The 25832-nt window shown below is 59.5% G+C and overlaps 11 protein-coding genes across 11 annotated transcripts; 5 read left to right on the top strand and 6 right to left on the bottom strand.

The window, feature by feature from the left end:
- Window positions 1–1096: 1096 nt before the first annotated feature.
- Window positions 1097–3492, bottom strand: A1Q1_01717 (uncharacterized protein; the record flags this gene model as incomplete). The annotated part of the gene is made up of 4 exons (XM_014324756.1): window positions 1097–1841; window positions 1884–2368; window positions 2456–3142; window positions 3301–3492. The coding sequence occupies 4 exons, from the start codon at window positions 3490–3492 to the stop codon at window positions 1097–1099; spliced, it is 2109 nt and encodes a 702-aa protein (XP_014180231.1).
- Window positions 3493–4657: 1165 nt separating this feature from the next.
- On the top strand, window positions 4658–5971 carry A1Q1_01716 (uncharacterized protein; the record flags this gene model as incomplete). Its single annotated transcript, XM_014324755.1, has 1 exon — window positions 4658–5971. The coding sequence occupies one exon, from the start codon at window positions 4658–4660 to the stop codon at window positions 5969–5971; it is 1314 nt and encodes a 437-aa protein (XP_014180230.1).
- Window positions 5972–6148: 177 nt separating this feature from the next.
- A1Q1_01715 (uncharacterized protein) lies at window positions 6149–6528 on the bottom strand (the record flags this gene model as incomplete). Its single annotated transcript, XM_014324754.1, has 2 exons — window positions 6149–6376; window positions 6439–6528. The coding sequence occupies 2 exons, from the start codon at window positions 6526–6528 to the stop codon at window positions 6149–6151; spliced, it is 318 nt and encodes a 105-aa protein (XP_014180229.1).
- A 207-nt stretch (window positions 6529–6735) lies between these two features.
- A1Q1_01714 (uncharacterized protein) lies at window positions 6736–7155 on the bottom strand (the record flags this gene model as incomplete). Its single annotated transcript, XM_014324753.1, has 1 exon — window positions 6736–7155. One exon carries the CDS (start codon window positions 7153–7155, stop codon window positions 6736–6738), a length of 420 nt encoding a protein of 139 aa, XP_014180228.1.
- Window positions 7156–8560: 1405 nt separating this feature from the next.
- On the top strand, window positions 8561–9046 carry A1Q1_01713 (uncharacterized protein; the record flags this gene model as incomplete). Its single annotated transcript, XM_014324752.1, has 1 exon — window positions 8561–9046. The coding sequence occupies one exon, from the start codon at window positions 8561–8563 to the stop codon at window positions 9044–9046; it is 486 nt and encodes a 161-aa protein (XP_014180227.1).
- A 404-nt stretch (window positions 9047–9450) lies between these two features.
- Window positions 9451–12473, top strand: A1Q1_01712 (glycosyl hydrolase, family 2; the record flags this gene model as incomplete). The annotated part of the gene is made up of 2 exons (XM_014324751.1): window positions 9451–9834; window positions 9897–12473. 2 exons carry the CDS (start codon window positions 9451–9453, stop codon window positions 12471–12473), a joined length of 2961 nt encoding a protein of 986 aa, XP_014180226.1.
- An 869-nt stretch (window positions 12474–13342) lies between these two features.
- A1Q1_01711 (uncharacterized protein) lies at window positions 13343–13777 on the bottom strand (the record flags this gene model as incomplete). The annotated part of the gene is made up of 2 exons (XM_014324750.1): window positions 13343–13594; window positions 13646–13777. 2 exons carry the CDS (start codon window positions 13775–13777, stop codon window positions 13343–13345), a joined length of 384 nt encoding a protein of 127 aa, XP_014180225.1.
- A 689-nt stretch (window positions 13778–14466) lies between these two features.
- On the bottom strand, window positions 14467–15928 carry A1Q1_01710 (uncharacterized protein; the record flags this gene model as incomplete). Its single annotated transcript, XM_014324749.1, has 2 exons — window positions 14467–14944; window positions 15489–15928. 2 exons carry the CDS (start codon window positions 15926–15928, stop codon window positions 14467–14469), a joined length of 918 nt encoding a protein of 305 aa, XP_014180224.1.
- Window positions 15929–17800: 1872 nt separating this feature from the next.
- Window positions 17801–18250, top strand: A1Q1_01709 (uncharacterized protein; the record flags this gene model as incomplete). Its single annotated transcript, XM_014324748.1, has 1 exon — window positions 17801–18250. One exon carries the CDS (start codon window positions 17801–17803, stop codon window positions 18248–18250), a length of 450 nt encoding a protein of 149 aa, XP_014180223.1.
- An 89-nt stretch (window positions 18251–18339) lies between these two features.
- On the bottom strand, window positions 18340–20101 carry A1Q1_01708 (uncharacterized protein; the record flags this gene model as incomplete). The annotated part of the gene is made up of 2 exons (XM_014324747.1): window positions 18340–19891; window positions 19929–20101. 2 exons carry the CDS (start codon window positions 20099–20101, stop codon window positions 18340–18342), a joined length of 1725 nt encoding a protein of 574 aa, XP_014180222.1.
- Window positions 20102–22535: 2434 nt separating this feature from the next.
- A1Q1_01707 (uncharacterized protein) lies at window positions 22536–23270 on the top strand (the record flags this gene model as incomplete). The annotated part of the gene is made up of 1 exon (XM_014324746.1): window positions 22536–23270. The coding sequence occupies one exon, from the start codon at window positions 22536–22538 to the stop codon at window positions 23268–23270; it is 735 nt and encodes a 244-aa protein (XP_014180221.1).
- Window positions 23271–25832: the final 2562 nt, after the last annotated feature.

Here is a 25832-nt window from a genome sequence, read left to right as displayed (position 1 = left end):
CGGGTGATGCGGAGACGGTGGAGCGGTCGCACGAGGTGATCTACTTGCTGATCACCGTAACGCTCCCGTCCTCGTACCCCCTCGCCAATCCCAGTTCTCTCCCCTCTTCTAGCCACCATTCCGCGCTAGTCCACTCACCTTGCCCAAAAGTCCCTCGGCGCCATCAGCCCTCAAGTGCAGCTGGCGCGCGAGCCGCGACGCCGCCGGTCGTGTCGTTCTCAGAGTGTTGCGGAGCATGTTTGTCGTTTCTCTCCAGCCTAACCTAACCGTCGTCGAGAGTAGTCGAGAGAAAGTAACAAGTTCGTAAAGTATCGACTTCAGAGTATGTCCAGAGGTTATATTGGTCTAGCACCCGGCCGTCTAGAACTCTAGTGGGCCCGGAAGGTGGTCCTTGGTGGGCCGAGCAGCGTCGGGGTTCGGCTACACACAGGGTTGACGCTGGACGGAAGGGGTGAGTTTCCCGGATTCTCGGGATACACGAATTCCGACCGCTTCGGACATGTCCGCCATAGGCCCAGCGGTGCGCAGGGTGGTGCGCGGCATGCGCGGCCACGGACGTGCATGCACCGTACGCGCCGTACTTGTAGCCGTGCGTCATGCCGAATGCTGCGAGGTGCGCACAAGTCCAGCCTCGAGAGGGACGGTCGGACCTTCCGATCTCTGCCATAAGAGCGTAAGATAGGCGAGTGACTACCCCTTCGTGGGAGGGCTCGGAAGTGTAACTCCAGTATCTAATCTACGCTCGGGGCAGGTCGCATCGGTGAACTCGTTGCGGGGCTCGGCATATGCATGCACATGGCATGCATGGCATGTCGGCCACTGTGCGGGGGACAGGCAGCCCTGTGCATGTGCGGCGCAGCGAGATCCGGGTTGCTGGCATTCGGCGTTCAAGTCACGTTTGATGCAGATGTCGAACATCCGACTCCGCGTGTGCCGGCGCCATGGCGTCCGTGAGCGTCACGGCTTGAGTCAGTCACGTTCGGCATGTGGACATGTGAAGACATGTGCTTGTGCAAGTGTTCTTAGGGTCTACAACTGGTATACAACGCCTTGCTCCGCCCCCATCCTTCTCCTCGTGACTCCTCATCCTGCGACGCTACGACAACCTCACATCCCACCCCTCAGACGAGAGGAACGCAAACGGATCCTCCGTGCTCGCGTTACTCTCGCCGAGCAGATCAGCAAGCGCCTGCTGCGAGAAAGCGTCGTTGAACAACAACGGCGCGCCCGAGTCGCCCATCGGCAAGTCGGCGAGGTTGAACGTGCGAGGCGGCTCGAGTTCGGTCGTGTAGCTCCCCTCAAAGTGCTGGAACGGGTACTGGACGCTACTCTGCCCGCCCTCCCCCTGCTGCCCGTAGGGCTCGTACCGCAGCGAAGACTCCTGGAACGCGGCGCGGCGCTGCTCGTTCGGACTCGTCTGGGGCGCGGAGTTGGGCGCATCGCGGCCACGCTGGGCCTCGGAGCGCTCTCGCTGCTGGATCGCGGCTTGTAGCTGCGTCGCAATGATGCCGATGCCGCGCCGGATGCCTGGTCCTTGGCCAGAGGCCTTTTCGAGGATCTGCAGGCCGACCTGGATACGACGCAGGGCGTCCTCGCGCTCACGTGCGTCCGCGATGCGGAGCAGAATGACGTCCACACCCGCGGCGACGAAGACGCAGTACATGATCAGATAGACCATGTTTACGTGGCCGAAAGTGCGCCCCCAGAGCGCGACGATGGAATGGATGTCGATACTGGCGTTGCGGCACACGTCGAGAGAGGAGGCCGTGATGCCCGTCGCTTGCCCGCGTACAGTCAAGAGGGGCCGGTACAGCAGAATGCGCATGGTGTGGTACAGGAGACTGCCGTCAGCAAGGCACGTCGTAAGAAGCTAGATGACTCACTTGAGCACACTGATGTTCGTCGGGGGACAGAACTCGGGCATTTTGCCCCTCTCGAGCTTGATCGCAGCAGGCAGGTCGGCGTACCATTTGAGCAGGCTCTCGTCCGTCTTGCGAATGAACGAGACGGAGCGCGCATTCGGCCTCGTAGGACTGTACATATTGACAAGGATCGTTTCGAGGATCAGGTTCAGCCCGATCGTACGCTTGAGCGTGAAAGACGTCATGGACGTGCGACGCGGGTACCGCAGGATGAGGTCAATCTTGTCCCCAGCCGGAAAGTAGGGCTTCCAGTCCCAGTCGTCTGCCTTCTCGTCAATGTTAATCTCGGGCACGGCGTCGGGCCGGCAGCACATTGTCGGCTCGCGACCCATGCCGAGCGCGAGCGTCTTGTCCCAGATGTACGCTGTTGTGAGCTGTGCCCACGGTCCCTGGCGTGTGCTCCACTTACCGCTCCAGTACAGGCGCACGCGCATCTCGCGGATCTCCTGGGGATGATGCGCGTCCAGCGTCGGGTTGTCGATCGCGAGATGGATGCCCATCTGTTGTCAGCCGCGGCTCTCATGCCCACTCACATCTTGGATCTTACGAATGCCCATTCCGGCCAGCATCCAAGCGAGTGTCTGGTCGCCGACGGCGCTGCGTGTTCCACTCAGACTCAAGAGTGCCTGCGCCGTGACAATACTGGAGGGTTTCTGCAGGTCCTCCGCGATCAAACTCATGATTATGCCCATGTATCGCTCTCCTTTTGCCTTGCGCTCGGCGGCGTCAATGTTGGGGCTGAATCGCAGCCCGCTGACGTAGATGACGAGGAGCAGCAAGTCGGAGAAGAACGGCCCATTCACGGCCATGTCGCGCAGGAAGATGCTGCGGTTCACGACGGCGATACTCGGGCTAGCCCAGCAGAAGTACGCATCGATGAACGCCTCGCCTTCGTCTGGGCTTGCGTACTTGTGCCTGAGACGAGTGAGGGCGCGGATGTCTTCCGGCGTCCACGCCGCGTCGAACTGGGGGCCACTCGGTCCCCCAGAGTCGGGGTGGTTGGAGGCCTTGGGCGAGGGGTCCGTCGCATCGTCGTGCATGCTCGTCTCGCCGTGGAAGACAGTCAAGTCCGAGCCGCCAAGTTTGAAGCGGGGCGGCTCCATCTCCTCCTCGCTTTCGCTGTTGTCGCTCCCGTCGAGGGGAGGGAGGCGGAGCGCGGCCTCAATGCGCCGCAACCGCGCTTCGAGGGCCTGCTGCTGGTCCCCTGTGTTGTTGGCCGGCTGGGGGTTACGCTTCCGGCGCACGCTGCGTTCGGGAAACTCGCACGCGATCCGCGACACACGGCACGCCTTGCATGGCGGCTTGTCTGCGTCCACGCACCGCACTTTGCGCGACTTGCAGGCCTGGGCTGTTAGCTGAGTCGGTGGGTGTGACGCACCAGACACGCTTGCGCGTACGGCCGCTTCTTGTATTGGTACGTGCGGAGTTCGGTGCTCGGCCCGGCGGCTCCGGCCTGATTCTGCTGCTGCGCTTGCCCGCTCTGCGCGTTTGATGGGCCAGTGTGTCCCGTATGCGTGCTCGAGGTCGGGGAGTGGCCGACATCCGGCTTTGGTGGAGGTGATGGCGGCATGGTGGTCGAGTGGTGGATTGGGGAAAAGGAGGATTGATCTCGTGAGCGTGCGTGCGCCTTGCGATCTTTTAGAGTAGCTGTGGACGCGGCGACGAGCGACAGCATAAGAGGCGGCGAAGGCGGCGTAGATGAAGGGGGGGAGATAGATACGTGATGTGCGGCGGCGCGCTAGCGCCTTGTTAGCACCGGTTAACAACTGAACGCCAGGCTCCTGAGTTGTGCCCAGAAGTCGACTTGGCCGACCCCAAATGTTACCGGACGCCACGTGCAATCGAGGTATTTAGGTATTTTTTCGGTGACCGAACAACGGTATGCTATGCATACATCATGTGCTCTACGTTGCTCCGCTGTACCTACCGGACGCTGCGGACGGGCCCCGTGAGCACTCAGTGGCTGGTATTGACTGGAGAACGCGGTACGGACGCAGCGACAACAGGGGGGGTCCATGGCCGAGCAACTCGACTCCAACGGAACACACAGGTACAAAGAGAGTGGGACTCCTCCTCCTCACTGTCCGGATGAAGCAACATTCAACTCAAGGTACATCCCGGAAGTGTGTTCCATTAAGGGGCGGTACCGGTGCGCGGGGACACTCCTGAGGAGCGTTCCTTGGCCTGCCCGTCTGTGCCGGTGAGAAGGAGAGTCACCACCGTTAAGATGATGTGAGCAGGACTCAAGCGTGTTCCCCACGTTCTCTCCCCGCTGGGTGTGGTCATTACATCCAATGTTTAGCAGCTCTGTGAGCGGGGCCAATCGGGGGCCTCGGGTGGTCGTTGCGGAAGTGTTGTATATGAGGGATGGGCTTCGGAGCGACGGGAGGTCCGGACGTGAGAGCTGCGCGCGTGCAGTGTGTGCCCACCTCACACACTGGCCACGTTCAGGCACGCTCCGCCCGGCTCACGGCGGATAGATAGCGGCTTTCGGTGTTTCCCGACCCCGGAACGGTGTGCAGTGGACTTCGCCGATCCATCACGGGATTCGCACTTTGCCGTGTTTCCGACTCCTGCTGCTGTCCTCGCTGATGAACATGTGCTGCCTGCCAGTCCTGACGTGAGCTCCGACATGTCAGATCTCCTCCGACCAGCATCCAGATTATAAAGTCTGATCTTGCATCTTTGTCAACGAATCTTTCACCACCATCACCACCATTCCAACAGCAGCAACCATGAGGACTTCTGCTCTCCGCGCCCTCCGCTCCGCCCGCACCGCCGCGCCCACCCGCGCGTTCTCGACCTCGCGCGTCGCCCGCATCGAGGGCATCGAGGTCATGGACATGAACCTCTTGACCGACTCGCAGAAGGATGTTCGCGAGGGAGTCTCGGGCGTCGTCTCCCAGTTCGACAACAAGTACTGGCGCGAGCACGACCTGTCGAAGGAGTTCCCGTTCGAGTTCCACCAGGCAATCGCCGACGGCGGCTGGATTGGTATTGCCCAGCCTGAGAAGTTTGGTGGTTCCGGCCTGGGTATCTCCGAGGCGTCGATCATGATGCAGACGATCACCGAGTCCGGCGCCGGATTCCCCGGAGCCCAGGCGACGCACGGCAACATCTACGCGACGCAGCCGCTCGCCATCTTCGGCACGGACGCGCAGCGCGCGGACCTGATCCCCAAGATCATCTCCGGCGAGTACCGCGTGTGCTTCGGTGTGACGGAGCCGAACACGGGTCTCAACACGCTCGACCTCAAGACGACGGCGACGCGCAATGACGACGGAACGTGGAACATCAAGGGCCAGAAGACTTGGATCACTGCCGCCCAGCACGCCAAGGTCATGATCCTGCTTGCGCGCACGACGCCCGTCGACGAGGTCAAGACCAAGGCTGAGGGACTCACGCTCTTCGCCATTCCGCTCGACAAGTCTGCTCCGGGCCTCGACATGAACCCGATCCACAAGATGGGCGGTAACGCCGTGGACTCGAACGAGATCTGGTTCGACAACTACACCGTGCCCGCGGACTGCGTCATCGGCGGCGACGAGAACATCGGCAAGGGCTTCCGCATGATCCTGCACGGCATGAACGCCGAGCGGTGTCTGATCGCCGCCGAGGCGCTCGGTATCGGATTTGCGGCCCTGCGCCGTGCTGCCGAGTACGCCAGTGAGCGCGAGGTCTTCGGCCGCAAGATCGGCATGAACCAGGGTATCGCCCACCCCCTCGCCGAGTGCCAGATGCACCTCGCTGCCGCCGCCGCGCAAACCTACCACGCCGCCCGCATGTACGACCGCTCCCAGAAGGACAAGAGCATCACGCCCATTCAGGTCGGTATTGCCGCCAACTCGGCCAAGTTCCTCGCCGCCGACGCCGCCTTCAACGCCGCCACCCGCGCCATCCTTACGCATGGAGGCATGGGCTTCGCGCACGAGTACGACGTCGAGCGCTGGCTCCGCGAGTCGTTCGTGCCCCGCATCGCGCCCATCTCGCGTGAGATGATCATGAACATGGTCGCGGAGCGCGTCCTCCACCTCCCCAAGTCGTACTAAGCGACAGCGCTGAGTGGGGCGAGGCGAGGGAGAGCGAGCAGTCACGTTTAATACGACGCAGCAGCATAGTTGTAACAGTCGAACCATAGAGATATCCGGATTTATGTGATCATTGCATTCTACTGAGCGACGCGCGCGCGCGGAGCAGTGCGCGGCCAACTGGAACAGCGAGCATTACTAGTCAGTCATCATCCAGAAGGCGACTTGGTGACAGGTCCTTCTCGCCGCTTGATCTTCGATCGCGTTAAGTTCAAGGGATTCAGGGAACCGCGCCAGAACGACAGACGCGCCAGAACACCAGACACCGCTAGACTCAAAAGTCATCTTCGCTAGTGTCCCGGCCACGACCTTTGTTGTTGTTCGGGATTCGGCGAGTCGATAGAATGCTTCATACGACGCCAATACCTGAGGACAGGAGCTAGCGAGGTATAGGCTATCTCGGCTTCGATCGGCTTGAGCCGGCTTACTGGTCTTCGCGGGCCGCGTGTTGCCGCTGCCGTGTAGGCTTCTGGCGTCAGAGAGGTGTTCGGCATGTTCGGCAGGACGATGGAAGTCATGTTGTGAGGTGTTGGGACAGAGTCGACCGATACATTGCGGGGGTGGTCGTGCGACAACCACCACCGCACCGTGCATCGACACCATTGAGCTGTACCAGAGACCTATGTCAAGAAAAGAACACTGCATATACAAGGAGACTACACAGCGCGTTCATTAGGTCCGCCCCTCTCTGTACACCGACGCCTCCTCTTCGACCGGACTGCAGGCTACCACTGCCAGCACCTCATCTTGATTGTGATCTTCTTACTCCCACACTTCCTCTGCCACCACACGGCGTCCGCAATCTCGCACTGCCCCTGCGGCCCATTCTCGCCCTTCCCGCTCTCGTACAGATGGTAAGTGACAGAGTTGACCTGCCACATATCGATCCAAGCCGACTTCTTCCGCTTCAGTATCGCCCACGAAAAGTTGCGCATGTCCCGGAACCCGTTCGAGGTGAACTCCTCTACGCCCGTGCACTTGTCGTTGCAGGGTGAGAAGCCGTCGCAGACCTGCCACACCGGGTCGCCCCAGAGCGACTTTGTCGTTTCTGCCTTCATGATCCAGGACTCGGGCCATCCCCAGAGCTTGGCGCTCGCTGGGGTTGCGGCGAGGAAGAGGAGGGCGGCGGATTTGAAGGATACCATGGTCTGCGGTTAGCCCAAGATCGACTTGGGTGAGATGGGCGAGACGCTGGCGTCGTCGGCTTGCCACCGAGCGGCCGTCTCGTGGTCACAGATGAGAAGGTCGCGAGACAGCAACAAACTCGCACCTCCGAACACGTACAGCCAACCTCGGAGAAGAACTCACCAATGTCTAACTTCGGGTCAAGGTTATAAGGAAGAAGTGTGTGATGGAAGATCGTTGGTGCGCGTTCCAGTTCTCGAGCTGATGGAAGATCGAAGGTGATGCGGACCAAGGCCGCTGTATCGGGTACGACGTCTGATTTGATTGGAATGAGGCCTTCGCATCGCCACATCTGGAGGCTTATGTACCTAGCGCTGGGCGGTGTGGCGTCTGCGATCTGTCGAGAACAATAGAGCGAGCAGAGGCTTGGGTCGTGGGCAGCTGCGATTGACTCCGAGACCTTTGGGCCCGAGACGGCGAGACCGAGGTTGGGGTCTGGTTGTTGTTGAGGAGGCTGGCATTGTTGGGTGCCGAGGTTGTCGGGGAGGTGAGGTATAAAGAGAAAGACGGAGGCTGGTTGGAGCCCGCAGTCACTCAAGCGGCCAACGCCACACGTCCACCGGGGCAACACAACGGTGTCCGGCGACTCCCTATTAGGAGTTGTTCGATCTTTAGATGAACGGGTCGAAGCATTGGGTGCTACTGCCGATGCATGAGTACGATGTATAAGTGGGTGCCAATGTGAGGAGGCTTCCAGCGCCGCAAACACGGTGTCATGCTCTGGTCGGTCCATCTGACACACGAAACGCACAATAGACAGCCAGGGCCGGTGAGGGACGAGGCAGGGTGGCCGCCAAAGTCTGAGGCCGGGAGATTTCGTCTCTGGGTGCAGCTCAGTCCGCGCAAATCGGTCCGCGAAGTCTCAACCGGACCTTCATCTTTGTTGTTGGCGGCTGTATACTTGCCGTTTTGCTTTGAAGAACAGGGAGCCATGCCGGAGCTCAGCAGTGTCATACCATGGTGTTCCATCCACACTCACGGGGTTGCTCCCCACGAGATGCCTGAGCTCCATCCACCGCGGGGTTTCCCCGAGTTATGTCGGGCTCCCGATGCTTAGGAGCCGTCTTCGCCGTTGTCAAGAGCCGCAATGTAATCCGTTGACGGCGGACATGTGTCTGTTTCGAGAACGCTTGTCGTACAGAGGCTTGTTGTTCGGTGTCCCAGCAACCAGCTTTGTTCGTGTCAGTCATCAGAGCGCAGTATATATTCATGCTGAGCTCCTGGGACCTTGGAGTTGGAGTTGACATTCCAATCAAATCGATCGACTCGGCAGCCACCTCACATCATCGTGCGTTACTCTTGCTAGATAAGACCGATCCCTCTCCAGCCCTCCACGCACTCTTCTCCTCCGTCCGCCCGCCCACGATGCTTCTTCCCTCACTGCTTCCACCATTACTGCTCCTACCAAGCTTCTCAGATGCGAAGCTGTGGGGCTGGGACGACCAGTTCACCATCGTCGCGCGCAAGATGGTGGAAGACGACATCATGCCGTGGTACTGGATGGGCGCGTCGTGCAACGGCTGGGGCAACTGGTGCGAGCACCAGGAGTGCAAGCGGCTGCAGCACTTCAACGTCGACCTCGGGGGCATCAACAAGAAGCAGAAGAACTGGTACGCCCAAGCACTGCAAGACGTCAACTACCACTGGGCACGCATCGAGCGCGAGAATGGCGCGTGGATCGACCTCTGGCGCCGCGGGGACGGCCGCTTCGACATGTTCGAGAACAACAAGCCTCCCGTCCCGCACGGATTCTGCGAGCCCATCATGGACCCGGGAGGCAGCGGCAAGCCCATGCGCAAGGACTGCAATGGCCAGGACACTGTTGTCGCACTCGCTTGCTACCAGTATTAGATAGACAGCGCTGGCCGCTGGAAGATATAACGATCGAGAACGCACGTGGCTTCCGCTTGTCGCTAACCTGATGTGGTGTCTTCCCTCATTGTGTCTAGCGGATGGGACTGAACGTCAGTGGAGCGATTCAGTACGGTGGACGCAACTCGTCAGAAGAGTTTTCAGAGAGCAGCGTCAGTGCGATGCACCCGTCTATTCACACGTTGACGTTGCAGCCGATGCCCAAGATGGTTTTGATGAAAGCAAGAAATGGGGTCGGACGACGCCGAGGGGGTGTAACGCCACCCAACGGGTGATGATGTCACATGGCTGCGGGGGCGCATCGTCGTCGTTGCCGCCCGCCGAAATCTCGATCCGGTATGCAGTCGCATCTTCCCATCCTCTCATCCACCAGCAGAGCGACGATGAGCACCATCTTCCACCCGCGGGAGCACGAGGATCCGCGGCCTCAGCGCGGCGCCTTACCGGCGATCGCCAGCCCAGCGCCGCACGAAACGAACGCCGCCTCGCAGAGTCTAAATGGCACCTGGCGCTTCCGGTACACCGAGACGGTTGAGGCGCCGGACGGCGAGGGCGACGCATTCGCGGACCCGGGATACAGCGACAAGAAGTGGGCCAGCATGCCGGTTCCCGCGCATTGGGTGCTGAACGGATATGGCGCGCCGCAGTATCAGAATATCAAGTACCCTTTCCCCGTTGATGCGCCGTACGTCCCCGACCAGAACCCGACGGGCTGGTATCGGTACTCGTTCACGCCAAAGTGGGACGCGCATAAGGAGCGCGGGATGGTGAGCTGGCCAATCCACCTAAAGCTAATGGGCAGACCCTACTGCGGTTTGACGGCGTCGAGAGCTGGTACAAGGTCTGGGTCAACGGGCAGTTCGTCGGAAGCAGCACGGGTTCCAGGCTGCCAGCCGAGTTCGACGTGACCGACGTCCTGAAGAAGGGCAAGAACGTTATCGCCGTGCGCGTGCACCAGTGGAGTGCTGCCAGCTACCTCGAGGACCAGGACGAGTGGTGGCTACCTGGCATCTTCCGCGATGTGACACTTCTCCACCGGCCGCACGGGTGCGTGCAAGACTACTTCATCCGGACCGAGTACGACCACAAAAGCGGCAAGGGAACGGTCTGGCACGACTCGGACGGCTGTGTCCTCAGCATTCCGGAGCTCGGGATCAAGACGCCTGGCGACAAGATGACGATTGACGTCGAGCCGTGGTCTGCCGAGTCGCCGAAGCTCTACAAGGCGGTCTTGACGAGCAAGAACGGCAGCGAGGAGATCACGCTCAAGATCGGCTTCCGAACCGTCACAACGAACGGGGGCGTGTTCCGTGTGAATGGCCGCCCCGTCAAGCTAAACGGCGTAAACCGGCACGAATTCCACCCCGACCTGGGGCGCGCGGTCTCGCAGGAGAGCATGGAGCAAGACATCAAGCTGATGAAGGCTCACAACGTGAACGCAGTGCGCACGTCGCACTACCCGCCAAACCGGGCGTGGCTCGACCTCTGCGACGAGTACGGACTGTACGTGATCGACGAGTGCGACTACGAGACGCACGGATTCAGCGAAGTCGGGTGGGAGAACAACCCGAGCGACAGCGAGCGCTGGACGCCCGCGCTCATGAGCCGTGTGCAGCGCATGTGGAATCGGGACAAGAACCACACCTGCATCGTCATGTGGAGTCTAGGCAACGAAGCCGGAATCGGCATCAACCAGGCGCGCATGTCGTGGTGGCTGAAGCAGCGCGACGACCGACCGATCCACTACGAGGGCGACTATGAGTGCAAGTACGTCGATGTCTACTCGCGGATGTACTCTTCGCACGCCGACGTTGCTGCCGCGGGCAAGAGGGAGGAGGAGAAGCTACCGGACGGAAAACAGGATGCGCACCGTCGCGGTCTCCCCTTCCTGCTGTGCGAGTACGGGCACGCAATGGGCAACGGTCCCGGCGGGTTGACGGAGTACCAAGACCTATTCCAGCGGTACGAGCGTCTCATGGGTGGGTTCATTTGGGAGTGGATCGACCACGGCTTCCCCCGAAAGACGAAGGACGGCGAGAAGTACTACGTCTACGGAGGCGACTTCGGTGAGGAAATCACAGATGGCAACTTCTGCATCGACGGTCTTCTCTTCCCGAACCGCAAGCCCAGTCCGGCTCTCTTGGAGCTCAAGAAGGTCATCGAGCCGCTCCGCATGACCGTGCAGAATGGACACCTGACGATCGAGTCTCGCTATGACTTTATCGACACAAGCCATCTCGCGCTCACGTGGGATCTCCAAGCGGAGGGAAAGAGTAAGGGTAGCGGGGATCTGGAGGTGGATCCCGTGGCCGCTCGTGCACGCTTGACGGTCCCTCTGCCGGCTGAGGCTCTACAGGGTCCTGGCGGCGAAACGTATGTCACGATTACCGCCGCGCTGAAGAAGGGCACGAAGTGGGCGAAGAAGGGTCACGTCGTGGCATGGACTCAAGAGCGTGTTGCGCCGGCGACGCAAGTCGACATTCTCTCCGGCGAGCTGGCGGCTGTCGAGATCGGGGACAACATAAAGCTGGGTGCTGCCGAATTCACGGCCCGGGGCCAGCTCATCTCATTGGGAGGCATCAAGTTCCTCTCCCCTCTGAACGTGCAGCTCTGGCGCGCGCCGACCGACAACGACCGCAACTGGCTTGCGAAGTACTGGCTCCAGTACGGGTTGGACCGGCTGCACGAGCGCGTGGACGGCATCGACGTACGCAGCGGCCACATCACGGTCAGCACGCTAGTTTGCCCAGCAGCAACGAACAAGGGATACCGCGTCACATACACCTACGCCGCACCCAGGGACAGCAAGGACAAGAGCCTGCACATCCACGTGCGTCTGGCGCCGTTTGGCTGGCTGTCCGGCTTATGGACGTTGCCCCGTGTAGGCGTCGAGTTCGCGATCGACAAGAGCCACAAGGGCGTGAAGTGGTACGGCCTCGGACCCGGAGAGGCATATCCCGACTCGAAGGCGCACGTAGCCGTCGGAGACCACGCGCTCGACATCGATGACTGGGCCACGCCCTACGTCCGTCCTCAGGAGAACGGAAATAGGATGGGCGTCCGCCGCGCCCTCATCAGTACATCCTCTGCTGCTGCGCTCACGACCGAAAGCTGGTTCGGCGGGAACAGGGGCGGGCTCGAAGTTGTCTCCGACCCGAGGCAGGACAAGGACGACGAGGAGATTTGGGGCACGGGCTGCAACCTCACCGTGCGCCGGTGCACGAGCAAGCAGCTCGGCTCCGCAACGCACACGCCCGATATTCCCGACGACGGCAAGGTCTGGGTCAACATTGACTACAAGCACTCGGGTCTGGGTAGTGCGTCCTGCGGACCGGGGCCGCAGGAGAAGTACTACATCAAGGCGGACGCGCCGATCACGTTCGGGTTCACGCTCCGCGCTGTCTGAACTAGTGTTATAGAATAGAACAATGAAAGTGTAATGCAGTTTGTCGACAACAGCAGTTGATGTCGCGGTCTCGGCTTTAAGCCTGTCGTCGAAATTAGTCGCAACCTGCATCGCCCCGACAGATGCGAACACTTCCTCACTAGAACTGAAACATGCGTTATGCATGGCACTTACCAAACACCCGGGAAGCGTGTCCTCCAGATGGTGCAGCACTGAAACTTCGGGTCGTGCGGTATGCCAGAGCAATCACTTTCGGGGTGCTCGTCTTCGGGTTGCCGATCGGCTCGAAGTGCGCCAACGGAGCACCGCATCAGGTGTGTCCTAAGTTAAAGCCACATTCCGCACCAAGCGCACCGAGACGTACACCCAAGCCAACCAGAGACGCCGTGGTGGCTTGTGTAACAGCGTAACTCTCCCCGCCGAGGCCGGCTCGGCATAGGGTTTACTCCGGTCCGTGACGCCGAAACCATCCTCAAACCGTGTTCAAGCACGGTTCAGACGCAAACGTCAAAACCCCCGCTTTTCCGCCCAGCAACGCTCCCGCTAGCATCTGATTGGCATCGACAGACATGCATACGCCCTTCATGCTGCTGGCGCAACTGTAGCTGGCTTTCCGATCCCCCCCTGGCAGGCTGGGGAGGTACCTCTGATGATCGGCAGTGGCAGTTCCCGCTCGGATGTACCTGACGCAAAGCGCGCCTCATTTCAGTGATTTCCGAGTTAATTTCGGCGTCCAGACTTCACTACTCCCCATCTCGCAAGATCGGGACGGGAGGCGCCCAGCGTGAGAGTGCAAGAGCGTTGTCAAGTGTATGCATACCGTGCTTCTGCACTTCTTCGGGCTCCTTTGCCTTTGGCGCCCTGTCGGCTCACCACTGCCAGCAGTTGAGGAGCACCATGACCTTTCTGCCGAGGCAGTGCTGAGGTTCCTCATGGAAGTGGACAATCTGGCACTGCCCATGCACCGTCCTATCCTTGTTGCTCTCATACATGTTGAAGGTGTCAGAATTGCCTTGACGCCAGAAGTCGACCCATGCCGAGTTCTCCTTCTGGATCTGTGCCCACGTCCAGACCTCTGGGTGGAGATAGGAGCCTCCGACAGCGAGCCTATGGTCGAAGTGCTGAATAGATTGACAGTCATCGTGACACCAGTTGCCCCATCCAGAACACACGCGCATCCAGTTTGGGTCTGAGATATTGTCCCCGAAGACGTCGGCGGAAACAGAGAAAGAATCAGGCCAGCCCCAGAGCTTGGCAGTAGCTGCAGCGGGGACAAGGGAAAGCGCAAGGGGAAGCAGAAGCATGGCGGAAATGTCTGTGGATGTGGTCAGCCAGAGAGCTGGTTCAGCGTAGAACGTACCCTTTGCGACAAAAGAAGAGGATTAGGTGAGGAAGCAGACCGCCCACACGAGGGTTATATCTACTCTTGACAGAGGACCTCCAGCCCCAGGGGCTGAGGAACTCGAACCCGGGGTGCATTAGGGTTTCATAGCTGTTGCATATGATTCTGGCAGTGTGACTCATGTGCAACACACAAGTCGGTTTTGCTCACATGTCAAGGCGGCGAAGTCACGTTACAGTTCTCCATCATTGGTTAGCCGGGAGTGAGGGACCCGGCCTGAGATCGACGGTCTGCCAAGGAGCTGAAACATGGAGGCGAGGTGGTCCTGCACGGCAAACGAGGCCAACATCCTCCTTTCGGCTGGTACTACGCGTACCTAACCCAATGCTGGCTGAGAGTGCAAGCGTATTGCCCTGTAGTTTCTTGGGTTCGTACATTATCCGTGCGCATTGGACCTCAAAGAGATGCTCAGAAGCGATGACGAAGTACCGGTACATTCTCCGCTAATGATGTGAGGTGCTATCACTCGCCGCCGGCGGGACCGAGCAAGACACCTGTCGGCCAGACCTGAGCGAGAGCAGAGCTCAGCTAATTGATGCATAGCATATAAGAACATTGCTATCAAATGCAAACGCCTTGCGTGCCTGTGGCTTACCACTGCCAACAGTGCATTATAGGAGTGTAACGGTAGCCGTCTCTGCAGAACTTCTCGTAGCCCAAGGGCGGGTCAGGGTTGTGCAGTTGGCATTGGCCCTGCTGCTGGCCGTTCCCGTTCTGCTCAAACATGCTGAACGTGTCACCATTGCCGCGCCAGAGGTCCATCCAGGCAGCATTGCTCTTGCGAGCATTCACCCACTTCCAGTTACTAGTGAGGATCCCCTCGATGCCTCTAGGGTCGACGTCGATGTTCTCCAGGTCGTGGCACCGTGACTCATTGCACCAGTCACCCCAACCTTCGCACATCTTCCAGGTTGTGCTCCACCAGCCGAGGTTCTGGATGTAGGTCTCGAACTTCACCAAGCCGAAATCGTCGGGCCAGCCAGAAAGCTTAGCTTGGGCGGTGAATGCACTGGCGAGAAGAGTCAAGGTCGATACCGAAACCATCGTTGTGTGGTGGATATCCCTGAGGCTGCGAGTGTCAGCGACATCTCCAGCTGAGTCACAAACAGGAAAGGGGAGGAAGTAGTTAAGTGCTCTGAGCTATGTTGAGGCAGGGCAGTGGTGTCAAAGCAGCCCTTTATGTAAAACCGACGTATCGCTGGACCTCTTGCGCGCTCTTCTTCCCCAGTGTCCTCAAATGGAAGGTGACTACTGAATGTGACCGTTGTGTTATCGGCAATAGGGACGACACTGTGCCGATGCCACTGATAGCTACCCGGCAGTGTTTCGAGAGATCCCGCAACAATGCTGGGTGTGATCCGCGATGAGCTAAAGCCGGATAGAGTTTCGGCAGAGGACCAGCGAGAGCGATCACACAGGCTTGTTCCTACGATCTTGGCGTCTCTCTCCAGTCTGAGTGACTGAAGGACAAGATCGTACCTTGATTCTGGCTGCATAGCGTAGCTCTTGGCTCAATAACTTGCGGTATGTCTACGTAAGGCCACAGTTCCAGCTGGGAGGAACAAAACTCATGCATTGTCAAGTATACTACATTAGCTGGCGGTACTGCTCACCACTGCCAGCAGTGCATCATGGGCCAATACTTGTGGCCGTCTCCACAGTCCACCGCCTTGCCGTGGTGCAGCTGGCACTGTCCTTGCTGCGGACGGGCCGCACTCTGCTCCCACATGTCGAAGGTGTCTCCATTGGCGCGCCAGATGTCCACCCAGGCCGACTCGCTCTTGCGGAGGTTGACATACTTCCAGTTGTTGTTGTTGAATGACTGCACACCATCTGGGTCAATCTTGTGACTGTCGAGACTTTGACAGTTGGACTGGTCGCAGAAGTTGCCCCAACCGTCGCACACCTTCCACTCGATGTCCCAAGCATGGTATCGTCCGTTGTAGGTCTGGTACTGGCCGAGTGCAAAGTCGTCGGACCAGCCGTTGAGCTTTGCCTGGGCGCTGGTGATGAGACCACCAGCAAGGATAACAATCGCAGAGACGGAGACCATGTTGGGAGCGACTGCAGGTGGTTTGTCTCCAAGTGTTAGCGGGGCAGTTATGGCTGAGCCGATGAACCTACAGCGTGCGCTTTGTCGTCAGAATGAGGTCTGGTCGCAGGAAGGTCAGCAGCTAGCTGGCGTTGTTATGTATACACAAGGCTGCACAGTCGCAACCGACATCGACGAGCAATGCAGAGTGGTCCTTGTAAGATGCGACAGCGCTGTCCCGTTGAGGCTCGTCCATCGAGGTATCTGGTTTCAGCGGACGGGTCAGTCAGTCGATCAGCATCTCGACATGAATGTCGACGCGATCAGGTGCATCCCGCAACGCAAAGTCCCGCAGCGCAGAGGGAGCACTATCTACAGCGAGCTGTAAGGACAGATGGCGTGGGAGCAATGTAAACATCCCGTCAAACTCTGAAACGGGTCCGGGTTGCGTTATCGGGCCCAACGCGTTATCGTTATCGGGTGACTGGACCTCCCGGGGATGTCGCGTGGGACTGGCGCGTTATGAACAATTGCTGTTGGCGGTGACGAGAACGCGCAAGAGGTTGCCCAGTGAGGAACGGACTCTGGCAGATCCTTGCGGACTTCAAGACCCGAAATCCCGTTTGATCCCTGCTGTGACCCCAAAAACACCCGTCGGCGCTGAATGTACGCGCGCACAACGTGGGCGTAACATACGTCGCGACCCGAAGTCAACTTCCGAATCCCACCATACACCGAGCCGACGACCCGAGGGTCCCTATACGTCTCCCACTCATCGCCGAGAGCTAGCACAACCCAAGGCCATCCGGCTCATCTGCGAGGCACAGAGGCACCACGATGGGACCGGAGACACGAGGAGCCGCTGCCTCTGACGCCAGCAACGAGTTTCGCTACGGCAGCCCTGGTACAGCAATCCATTAATTAGCTCTCCCCGTTGGGGGCTCCGGATTATTGGGTTCGTGGTCGTCAGCATTCAGCGACGCAACACGAAACACGCGAGCAACACTCTGCGCTGATCTATGAAACGGTGCACATGGGTGCACTCACTCTGTGAGCGAGCTGAGGATGAAACGCCGGAATCTGCCAGCCTGCCTACTGCCGCCGGCCGAGTGAGATGCCGAGTGGCTACGGAGGGACATGGGGAGGGCCGGGGATGATCCGCCTCGCGACGCTCCCGTTTGCTTCGTCCATCAAGCCGAGTGTTACGTCTACTCACTTCCTCTGAATGTCACTTACTCCTCCTGTCTAGTGTTCCTAACGCCCAGCACGCTGACCTGATGCTATTGGCGCCCCACTGACTCCTCGCTAACACTCCCTGTGGCACGAAAGGGCCCCGGATCGTCTGCAGCGACGTCAGATGATGCCCCGTTGGCGAGTACGCACTCGCTGGCCCCCTTCGCTGATCATCATGGGTGTCATGGGTGCCTTGGATCTCTAGACTTGTTGTCCTTCGCCTAGCCCTTGGGTCAATCCTCGAGCTCTTGGGAGGTCGCGGAAAGCTTGAAGCGGGCCAGGTCGAGGGTGACATCTCGGTGGGTCCATGCGTCAGAACGTCGTGAGAACGATGGGAAGTGGACGAGAGGAGTAATGACATCGAGGGCGAGAGGAAGGAGGGTACCCATGACCGAGGGTGTTCAGGCTGTGAAGGAGAGGAAGCGAAAGGGCCAAGAGTCGGGGAACTCGAGAGGGGTCGTGTTGGGTTGTTGGGAGTGAGAAGGAGTGAGCGCTACGACTATAAAAGCGAGCTCGTGGACGAGGTCGCGGGGCTTCGGAAAGAACAACTATCCCATCTTAGTCCGAATCGTGAGTAGTGTGGCGAAGGCGGGGCCGTTCAGAGCCCCGAAACAGAGCCTTGAGATAAGCGATAGTCGCTGACAAGGCAGAGTCACCTCAATGGAATTTCCGAAATCAGCTCTCCTCATCTTGGCCGGTTGGTTTGCCATGCTGGCTCCCTCAGCCCACGCGTGGTTGTGGGGTTGGCCGGGAGAGTGGACCATCTCCTACTTTGAGGGCGGCTACATTGCTTGCGATGGCCACGGACAGAATGTCTGCCCCCAAACGACTGGATTCGACAAGTGCAGCCCGCGCTTGCAGGAGTTCCGTGGCGACACTGGAGACAATGAGATGACCTGGTGGACCTACGACTTCAACTGGGGCACCATGCGCAAGGAAAACTCGGCCTGGATCGACATGTGGAAGGCCAGCGATGGCAGGTGGAACCTGTATGAGAGCAACAGAGACGGCCATGTGCACGGGCAATGCGAGCGCTGGGCCAAGATTGGCGAGTGTGGGGGTAAGGATAAGCACATGCCTCACACCGTCTTCCACTGCTGGCAGTGGTAATTAGATCAACATCTCTCATCTGCAGCGGCAGCGGCATGCAATGCAAGAAGGATTCATAGTTCATGGTTATCTACAACAAATGCAACATGTTACTCAACCGCGCTGTCCGACACTTCGCTGTGACGGAGCATGCTGGGCACGCGGGGGAGGCTGGAGTAAGATGACTGGGACCAGCGGCGTCCCGAGTCATCCTGCGAGTGCCGGCGGACGGGGGGAGGTGCGCGTGGCTGCTGCTCGGGAGCTCGGTTGTGGCCATACGACTTAGAGCGCGCAGGCGGGGGAGGGTTCTCGTACGAGTTGCCGACATAGGACTTGGACCGGGCGACGGGTGGGTGAGAGTGACCGTGATAAGACTTGGGACGTGACATGTTCGATGAGCGAGGCCGCGCGCCGTGGCCATGAGCACTGCGCGTCCCACGCGGAGTGGCGGGCTGCTCATACCGCGGGGACGGGGAAGTGTAACGCGGGGCAGAGGGAGCGGGCTGGTCATAAGGTGAGGGCTGGTCATAAGGGGTGCTGTAGTCGTAGACCGAGGAGGGGGGCTCGGCGTAACGTGATGACTGCGTTGGATCGTACGGCTCGTAACTAGCAGCCGTCTGGCTGAACGCTGCCTGGTTGTAGTGTGCCACGGGGGAGGGGTCGTAGATGGAAGACGTAGGTTCGTAGAGTGTGGACGCGCGCTCGTCAGAGCCGTCCTCCTCCTGGTACTCCTGATAGATGTCGAATGCGGGGCGCTGCGCCTGCAGCGATGGGGTACGCGCCGGGCGCACCGGCTGGGGTGCAGAGTGATCGACGCGGTACAGGTCGAGAGAGGGCGGCCTGCTCGCGTCGACCAGTCGATAGCTGTTGCCCGAGTGGGACCTGTAGATGTCAAAGCTTGGGCGGGTATACTCACCCGAGATGCGCGAGTCAAACGACGTGGTACTCTGGCGCCGCGAGTCCGGTGCATACCGCGCACTGGGGAGATTCTCATCCGATGGCAGCGCGCTCAGATTCTCATTCGAGTACCGATGCGAAGCGTGTGAGGCGGGCAGCGTGTAGATCGGCGAGCCAGGCTTGCTTGCCTCAACAACGGGGACGTCGAAGTCCATCGTCGTGCATGGGAAGGGGTCATATGCTAACGCAGGCGCCGTGCTGGCAGGCGACTTGTCGTTGATGCTATACTTGCTTCGGATCCAGTCCTTCTCGCCCACTGTCGAGGTGCTAACCCGAGGCGGCGTCTCGATGCCCGGCTCATCGAACGCATCCCCGTAGATGGGCTCCGTCTCCGATAGGCGCTTGCCGTTGTCATGGATGGGGTTAACGATCGTGAAGTCATCGAGGATGTCTCGGGGCTGGTTGCGATCCATCAGGTTGCAGAACGACTGCTTCCACACAGTCCAGCTGCCACCGCACTTGGCAAGCACGAGGATGACCTTGATCCAGAGGTGGAACCATTGGATCAGCGCCAAGGCAAGACCCAGGAAGATGACGACAGCGGCGTTGATGTTGACCTTGTCCAGGGACTGCATTTCCTCGAGGGTCATGTTGATGGCGAAACCCAGGCACACAGGCCCACCAGCGCACAGGATACCCTGGAAGAAGGCGTCGGCCACCATGCTCGTGAACCACGAGATCTGCGTCACACAGAGTACCGTCAAGCTGGTTGTCAGTAACAGTCGAGGAAGAGGACACTCACTAGGTAGCAGTGTAGAGTACCGTCAAGCCGGAGTACGCTGCGAGACCGTTAAACGGAGACCATAGCTGCGGGCGGAAGGCGATGTACGTGCCCGTAGCGCCGAGGAGGAGGATGCTAAGGATGAGCTCGGCTGCAAGAAACCAGATCTGAGCGACGAATGCAGAGTTCCTCATTCTGCGATTCTCTGCGCTCTGCGATGCGTTGCTCAGATGGTGGGGAGAAGAACAAGACGTATGGTGAGGGGGGTGTTTGCGCTGGAAGAGCGCATGCCCGGTGAAACTTATATGTAATCGGGACAACAAGAGTACGCAGCTACGGCGGATGGCATGGCATCATGAGGGCATGACGAGGGTATGGTGGGTGTGGTGCGGGTCTGGACAGCGACTCAGCGACGCTGCGAACCAATGAACGGTGTGAATGTGAGCTGCTGCATAGGTTTTACAGGGACGGTTGGGTAAGATCAAACGTAAAATCAGTCGCGTCCTTGCTGCATCCAGCAGTCCAAACAGACGGGCTCGCAGGTACACCGAGCGACTACTCGACGAGTTCACACCCACTAAACCGCGTACGGTCTGCGCGCGGCCTGCGCGACGCCTGCGCGATCTCGCATGCCTCCCACTACCTAGGAACTGTCCCTGTGCGCTTCTGATGTGCACATGCTGGTGTTCGGCGTGCCGTGGACTTCGGTGTGGCCAGGCTGATAACATCCTCGGCGCTGCGGCGAGCTTCGCCGCTGTTGGCTGGCACTTGCGCGGCTGCTTAGGGTTTGGGCATGTCTGAGCGCAAAAACTCGTCGTGAATGCGAAACTTGGAGCGCCGCAGGGGTATGAATTGATGCGTGCGCACAGCTGAGATGTTCCCGTGACGAAGTCCTGCCGCTGTTCGTGGAGCAGCTTCTTCAGGACTGCCGATCATCACTTGTCCATCTACCCTGTCGTTATCAGTTGCAGAACAATGGTAACGACGATGTCACACTGGCATGCATGGACCAAATGATGCAAGCATGTGAAGGAAAGGAACGGCTGTGTAAACAATCGTTTAGAGGTTGCTCAGTACGCACAGGGCCAGCCATCCGAACAAGCGACGTACCGCGGACAACGTGCCGTAACCGAAACTCTGGATGATGATGTTCCGCGGGTGATCAAGCTTTTGCTTTCGGCTGGCCCATGATGCAAGCGGGTCAGCTGGGCAGCTCCCCAGCTTGCCAGGGAAGTGCACGGGCTGGTGGGCTTGGGCATCTCAGGATGCATATTGGGCTGACCCATCCGCCTCTTCAGCCCAGAGCGAGTACTAATCTCAGGGCCCCAAGCCGCTATTCACAAGCTTCAATGAGGTCACATGCAGTCTCCATGACAGAAGCGGTCAAGCTTGGGAACTCCCCGCGCCGTAGCGACGAAAGCGAGAACGCTAGCGCGGGTAACGTCGGTGCTCGTGAGAAAAGAACGAACAGCGAAACATGCGACCACAGCCGGTTTAGTGCGATGCGAATGCTATCTGCTCGCCATCATTGCACCATCTTCGTTATCTCTTGATCTTTCCGGCTCTGTCGCACACCGCGCATCCGCCCAGCCATCTAGCGCGCGTGGGCAAGTGCTCACGTTTCAGCTTCCCACCTGCCGTCTGTGACGCGCTTCGCGGCTCTCGGCAAGCATCTCCGCGACTCTAACCTCGGCCACTGCGAAAGCTATTGAGCATTCCGGCTCGATGCCAAGCATGTCGCCGTTACAGCAGAACACGACGATGGCGGGGTTTGGTCCGACTGAGCAGCACGGGCCTGTTATCCAGATGGAGTCCACTACGCAAGAACACCGGATATGGCAGGATCAACCGATACCGCGACCACAGAATGAGACGCGTATGAAGCATGCTCAACAGGCGACGGCGGTGAAGCCAGGACGGCCGATCAGCCAAACGAGGCACTCGAACGAGCAACCAGGGCACACGAACGGTACACGGCACGACTTCTCCCCATGGCACGGGCGCGCATACTTCCTCTTGTGTATTCTCAGTATCGCGATGCTGGGGTGCGCCCTGACACTAGTCTGCACACAAGCGTTGTACCAAGGTGAGCCCGACCTGTCCAGCTTCTCGCAGCTCGCAATACGCAGCCAAGATCACAGCTAACAGCAGGCGGGTGGAAACGAGCCCTCTTCAAGGGCGGACCGCCGCGCACGGCGCAGTGGCTGATCTTGAATACTCCGATACTGTCGAACACGGACCAGATCGCGCTCGCTGCGTGGTCTGGCGTTTCTATGATCTACTTCTTCCTGGGCGTCGTGCTGCTCTCCGTGGGAAGGGGCAACAGCCGCTTCCTTCGCAGCGGCGTGGACATTGTCATGCTCCTCGCAATCGGACTGGCGGGCTGCGCGATTCTGGCCTGGACGATGGCGTATAAATGGAGTGCCTATACGTACTGCCACCAGCGATTCAAACTCGAAGCCTTAACCCTTTGCAAGTGAGTTTGATCTGTGATGCAGAGATGTGTTGAAGAGCAGGGGGTATGCTGACATCAGCCTCGCGATTGCTACGATCATCCTCGGGTGGGTTCTTTCCGGCTTGTGTTTGATCAGCGCGTTCCTCGAAGCCCTTGCAATCTCTCGACACAGAATGGGATTGAAGGCTCTGTGCATGTCCTTCCACCGCCTCGAGGCGCCGCGACGGGGACTACAAGACTTCTCGCAAATCGCCATACCGCGCGCATCGAGTGATTCTCGACTATCGAAACAGCACAAGCGCTCGGTCAGCAGAGAAGTGCATGACACGATAGCAGAGGAGAGTGAGCAAGAGCTCGCTGCTTTGGAGGAGGGTCGGCTAGCGCCGCCGAAAGCGTCACGGAGTGGAAGCGAGGCATCGACGAAATCGACAAAGTCGACGAAATCCACCAAGTCCACGAAGAGCTCTTCCGACGTTGAATATAGGGGCGTCAACAGGCTGGGATGGGGAGCGCCGAATGCTCACCCCGTCGCCGCTGTTGACGCAGAGCCGAACGCCCTCAACCGCGAGGAAGTCCTCGCTTCTCCGCACGAAGAGCCTTTCACGGTGTACCCGCCCGAGTACTTCGCCCCAGTCGCACCTGTTCTCGACGCTGAGAGCGCCGCGGTGCGTCCTGGGCGAGTGCCGGTAAACCGCCGGTACGGGTACATTGCCGACGGACAGGCAGGGAGAGGGGTACGTTCCCCGACCCGCTTCGTGCAGGACAACTACACCCGTCCCTTGACGCCACCGACTAGACGCGCGAGCCATCAGCGCTCCCTCAGTCAGGCGAATGAGGATGCTGCCGCGCTGAGATCGAGCCGGACAGAGAGCTGGCACTCGCGCTCAAAGTCGTGGGACTACATATAGGGGACCGCGACGCGTCCTATCGTGGGAGATTAGGTTGTTTTGTTCCGATCGGGGTGTTGTATGTTTGTCGTGGTGTTTGTTCTAGGATGCAGTGCGTATACGTCTTTGCCATGTGTGCGTGACGCTCGATCGTGGTGAGAATCGATCGCGGTAGTGGAAGTGAACAGACGCGAGAGCGGCGTACTCATCATCGACGGCCCCATTACCTTCTATGCGCTCAGCCTCGACCCGAGCGTCCAGAACAGCGCACATGCCTGGCATGCCAATGGCTTGTCACCAGGCGCCCGTGCATGCTTCTGTGCGCTCCGCGCATGGCCGTGAAACACGCACGCCGCGAAGCCACCAGGGCAGCTTCCAAAGTCGCCCGCGACCGATCTCACATCGTCCTCCAATCACGCCGAGGTCAGTAACGCTCGCGGACATTACGTACTCAGGAGAGTTGATGGCCTCGAGCGTTCTCACAATTGAACCTGCTCTTGGGTCGCAACGTTGCAGGTGTGCGGACAGTTTCAGGTCACTGCCGAATTCCTCTGTCGTCTGTTCTGCGAACGAAGAGTGCCGAGGATGAGAGCGCCGTGGACGCCGAGAAGAGCAAAGGACACTCGGTGGTGCGTCGGTGTCGCCCTGTCCTGAGCCAGCCTGAGCCAGCCCGTGCACTGGTCTTGCAACCGGTGCATGCTGGCATGCTGGATCTAAGCCGCCCTACGATCCTGACACTTGGTCCAATGCAGACGCACAGAAAGTGTCCGATGCGCTGCGTGCCCTGCCTCGTTCGCCTGTTTTAGGTTTCGAAGTCCAGGCTAGGCGTGGTCTTTTGTCCTGCGTCTGTGCCTTGCGTAGGATCCATTCTCCCCGAAGCCAGTCGTGGGCCAGCTGCTTCCCTATCATCTTGATCCTGGCAATATCCTCGCGAGCAGCCAGTCTGAGCAGAGGGAGGCGGAGGTGGAATCATGGGGCAGGAGGGGCACGAGGCCGCTTTAATTATGCGTGTCCTGTCCCCATGAGTGATCGCTGTCCCAGGTGCTCGAGGCTCGGCCCGAAAGTTGCGCAGAGGTCAGCTCTACCGTCCCCTTGGGCTAGTCACGGTGGTCTGCGGCGACGCCGTAAGCTGTGGGACCCGCCGGTAGATGGCCCGCGACCCGCCGGCTATCGTGCAACCTTGCATACACTGGTGCCGTAGGTGAGACGTGTGGCAGCATGCTGCTTCACGTCAGCGAGGCTCGGTCTCCTGTCCCGTGGGCCTAGGCAGGCCCGATGTTGGCTAGCCCCGTTCCAGCAATCCTCCTTTTCGCTGGCTTCGTCGTATTCATTCTGCAGCAACTCATCGACCCAATGCAGAACCAACGCACGACCCAGTGTACAATTGCTCCGATTCCAATCTGTGCGCGTGCCCCTGTCACGACGAGCCCAGAGCATGTCACGGTTCAGCAATGTTCTTTCCAGTTCCAGCTGCATTGAGTTGGCCAAAGAAGGAGTGGTAGCGAATGAGCGCTGGGGGATGGGGAAGTGCGCAAGCCAGTGCCGAGCCCTCGGCGACACGAGGCGCGCACGACGCAAGGGCCAGGACCAAGGAACCACCGCAACCGTGGCTGTCCGGGTGTCAAGGTTAGCTGAGTGCTGCGCTTGCGCTATCTGGGGCTGGCGAGCTGGCGAGGCTGGCGAGAGTGAAGCCGAAGTCAAGCGCGAAGGCAAGCGAGGGTGCGCTTAGTTTTGTGCAAAAGCGCCGCATGCATATCGTGGTGGGCTGAGCATGAAGCAGAGTAGTGGGCGAGTGCTATATCCAGCTCTGTAGTCGTGGAGTCCGGAGCTGGGAGGTGTCACGCAGAATGGAATCGCCAGGGAGTTGCAGGGAGATTAGGGGCTTTTCGTGCCATGAAACAACACCAGTGAGGAGGACATGCCTCGACCCTCACTCACCTGCCTGAAGTGCGCATCTACGCTCGCCTCGATTGCCAGCTCTGCCTGCATCTCATTCCAACTGCAAAGCACGTAAGACAGCTGCTCGGGCCCGTGCTGAGACAGAGCACGGTCGTGGGCTTGGCAGTGAATGGCAGCGGCCTGGCTAGGCCGCGAGTGGCCGACAGTGGCCGACAGCGGTGACTGACTTTCACGGGCTGAAAGGGCCTCGAGACTCTAGGGCTTGAGCGTAAAGCGTGACGCCTCCTTGCTGTTTGGGTCGCGTCGTCGGTGCCGTCCGTACCTCACTCTGCGTCCACGTTTCCCATGCGTGCGTACCGCCCACGTACAGCTTGCTTTAGCCTGAGAAGACACCTCCCAGCCAGCCCGGCGCGACCCCGCGCGACCCGGTGCCATGCAGTCTGGCTAAGGTACTGAATCTTATTGCTGCACTGAAGGGTTGGCGAGGGAGTGAGGGGGATTCCTGTGCGATTCCTGTCTCCCCTTTCCCCTCTGCGTCCCTCCTGGCTCCAGACCTGGCTCGCCTCTGGCTCAAGCTTCCCTTCTTCGCCGGAGTAAGCTTTTGCAGACCTGCTTCGCCGGCATTCGCGGGGTTCTGGCCAGCACTAAGATCACCTTATGGCAGGGGACGGAGGACGCGAGCAA

This window comes from Trichosporon asahii (assembly GCF_000293215.1).
Source record: "Trichosporon asahii var. asahii CBS 2479 unplaced genomic scaffold scaffold00050, whole genome shotgun sequence".
NCBI classification, from domain to species: domain Eukaryota; kingdom Fungi; phylum Basidiomycota; class Tremellomycetes; order Trichosporonales; family Trichosporonaceae; genus Trichosporon; species Trichosporon asahii.
The sequence above is the reverse complement of the archived record's forward strand: the minus strand, read 5'-3'. Positions and strand labels throughout refer to the sequence as shown.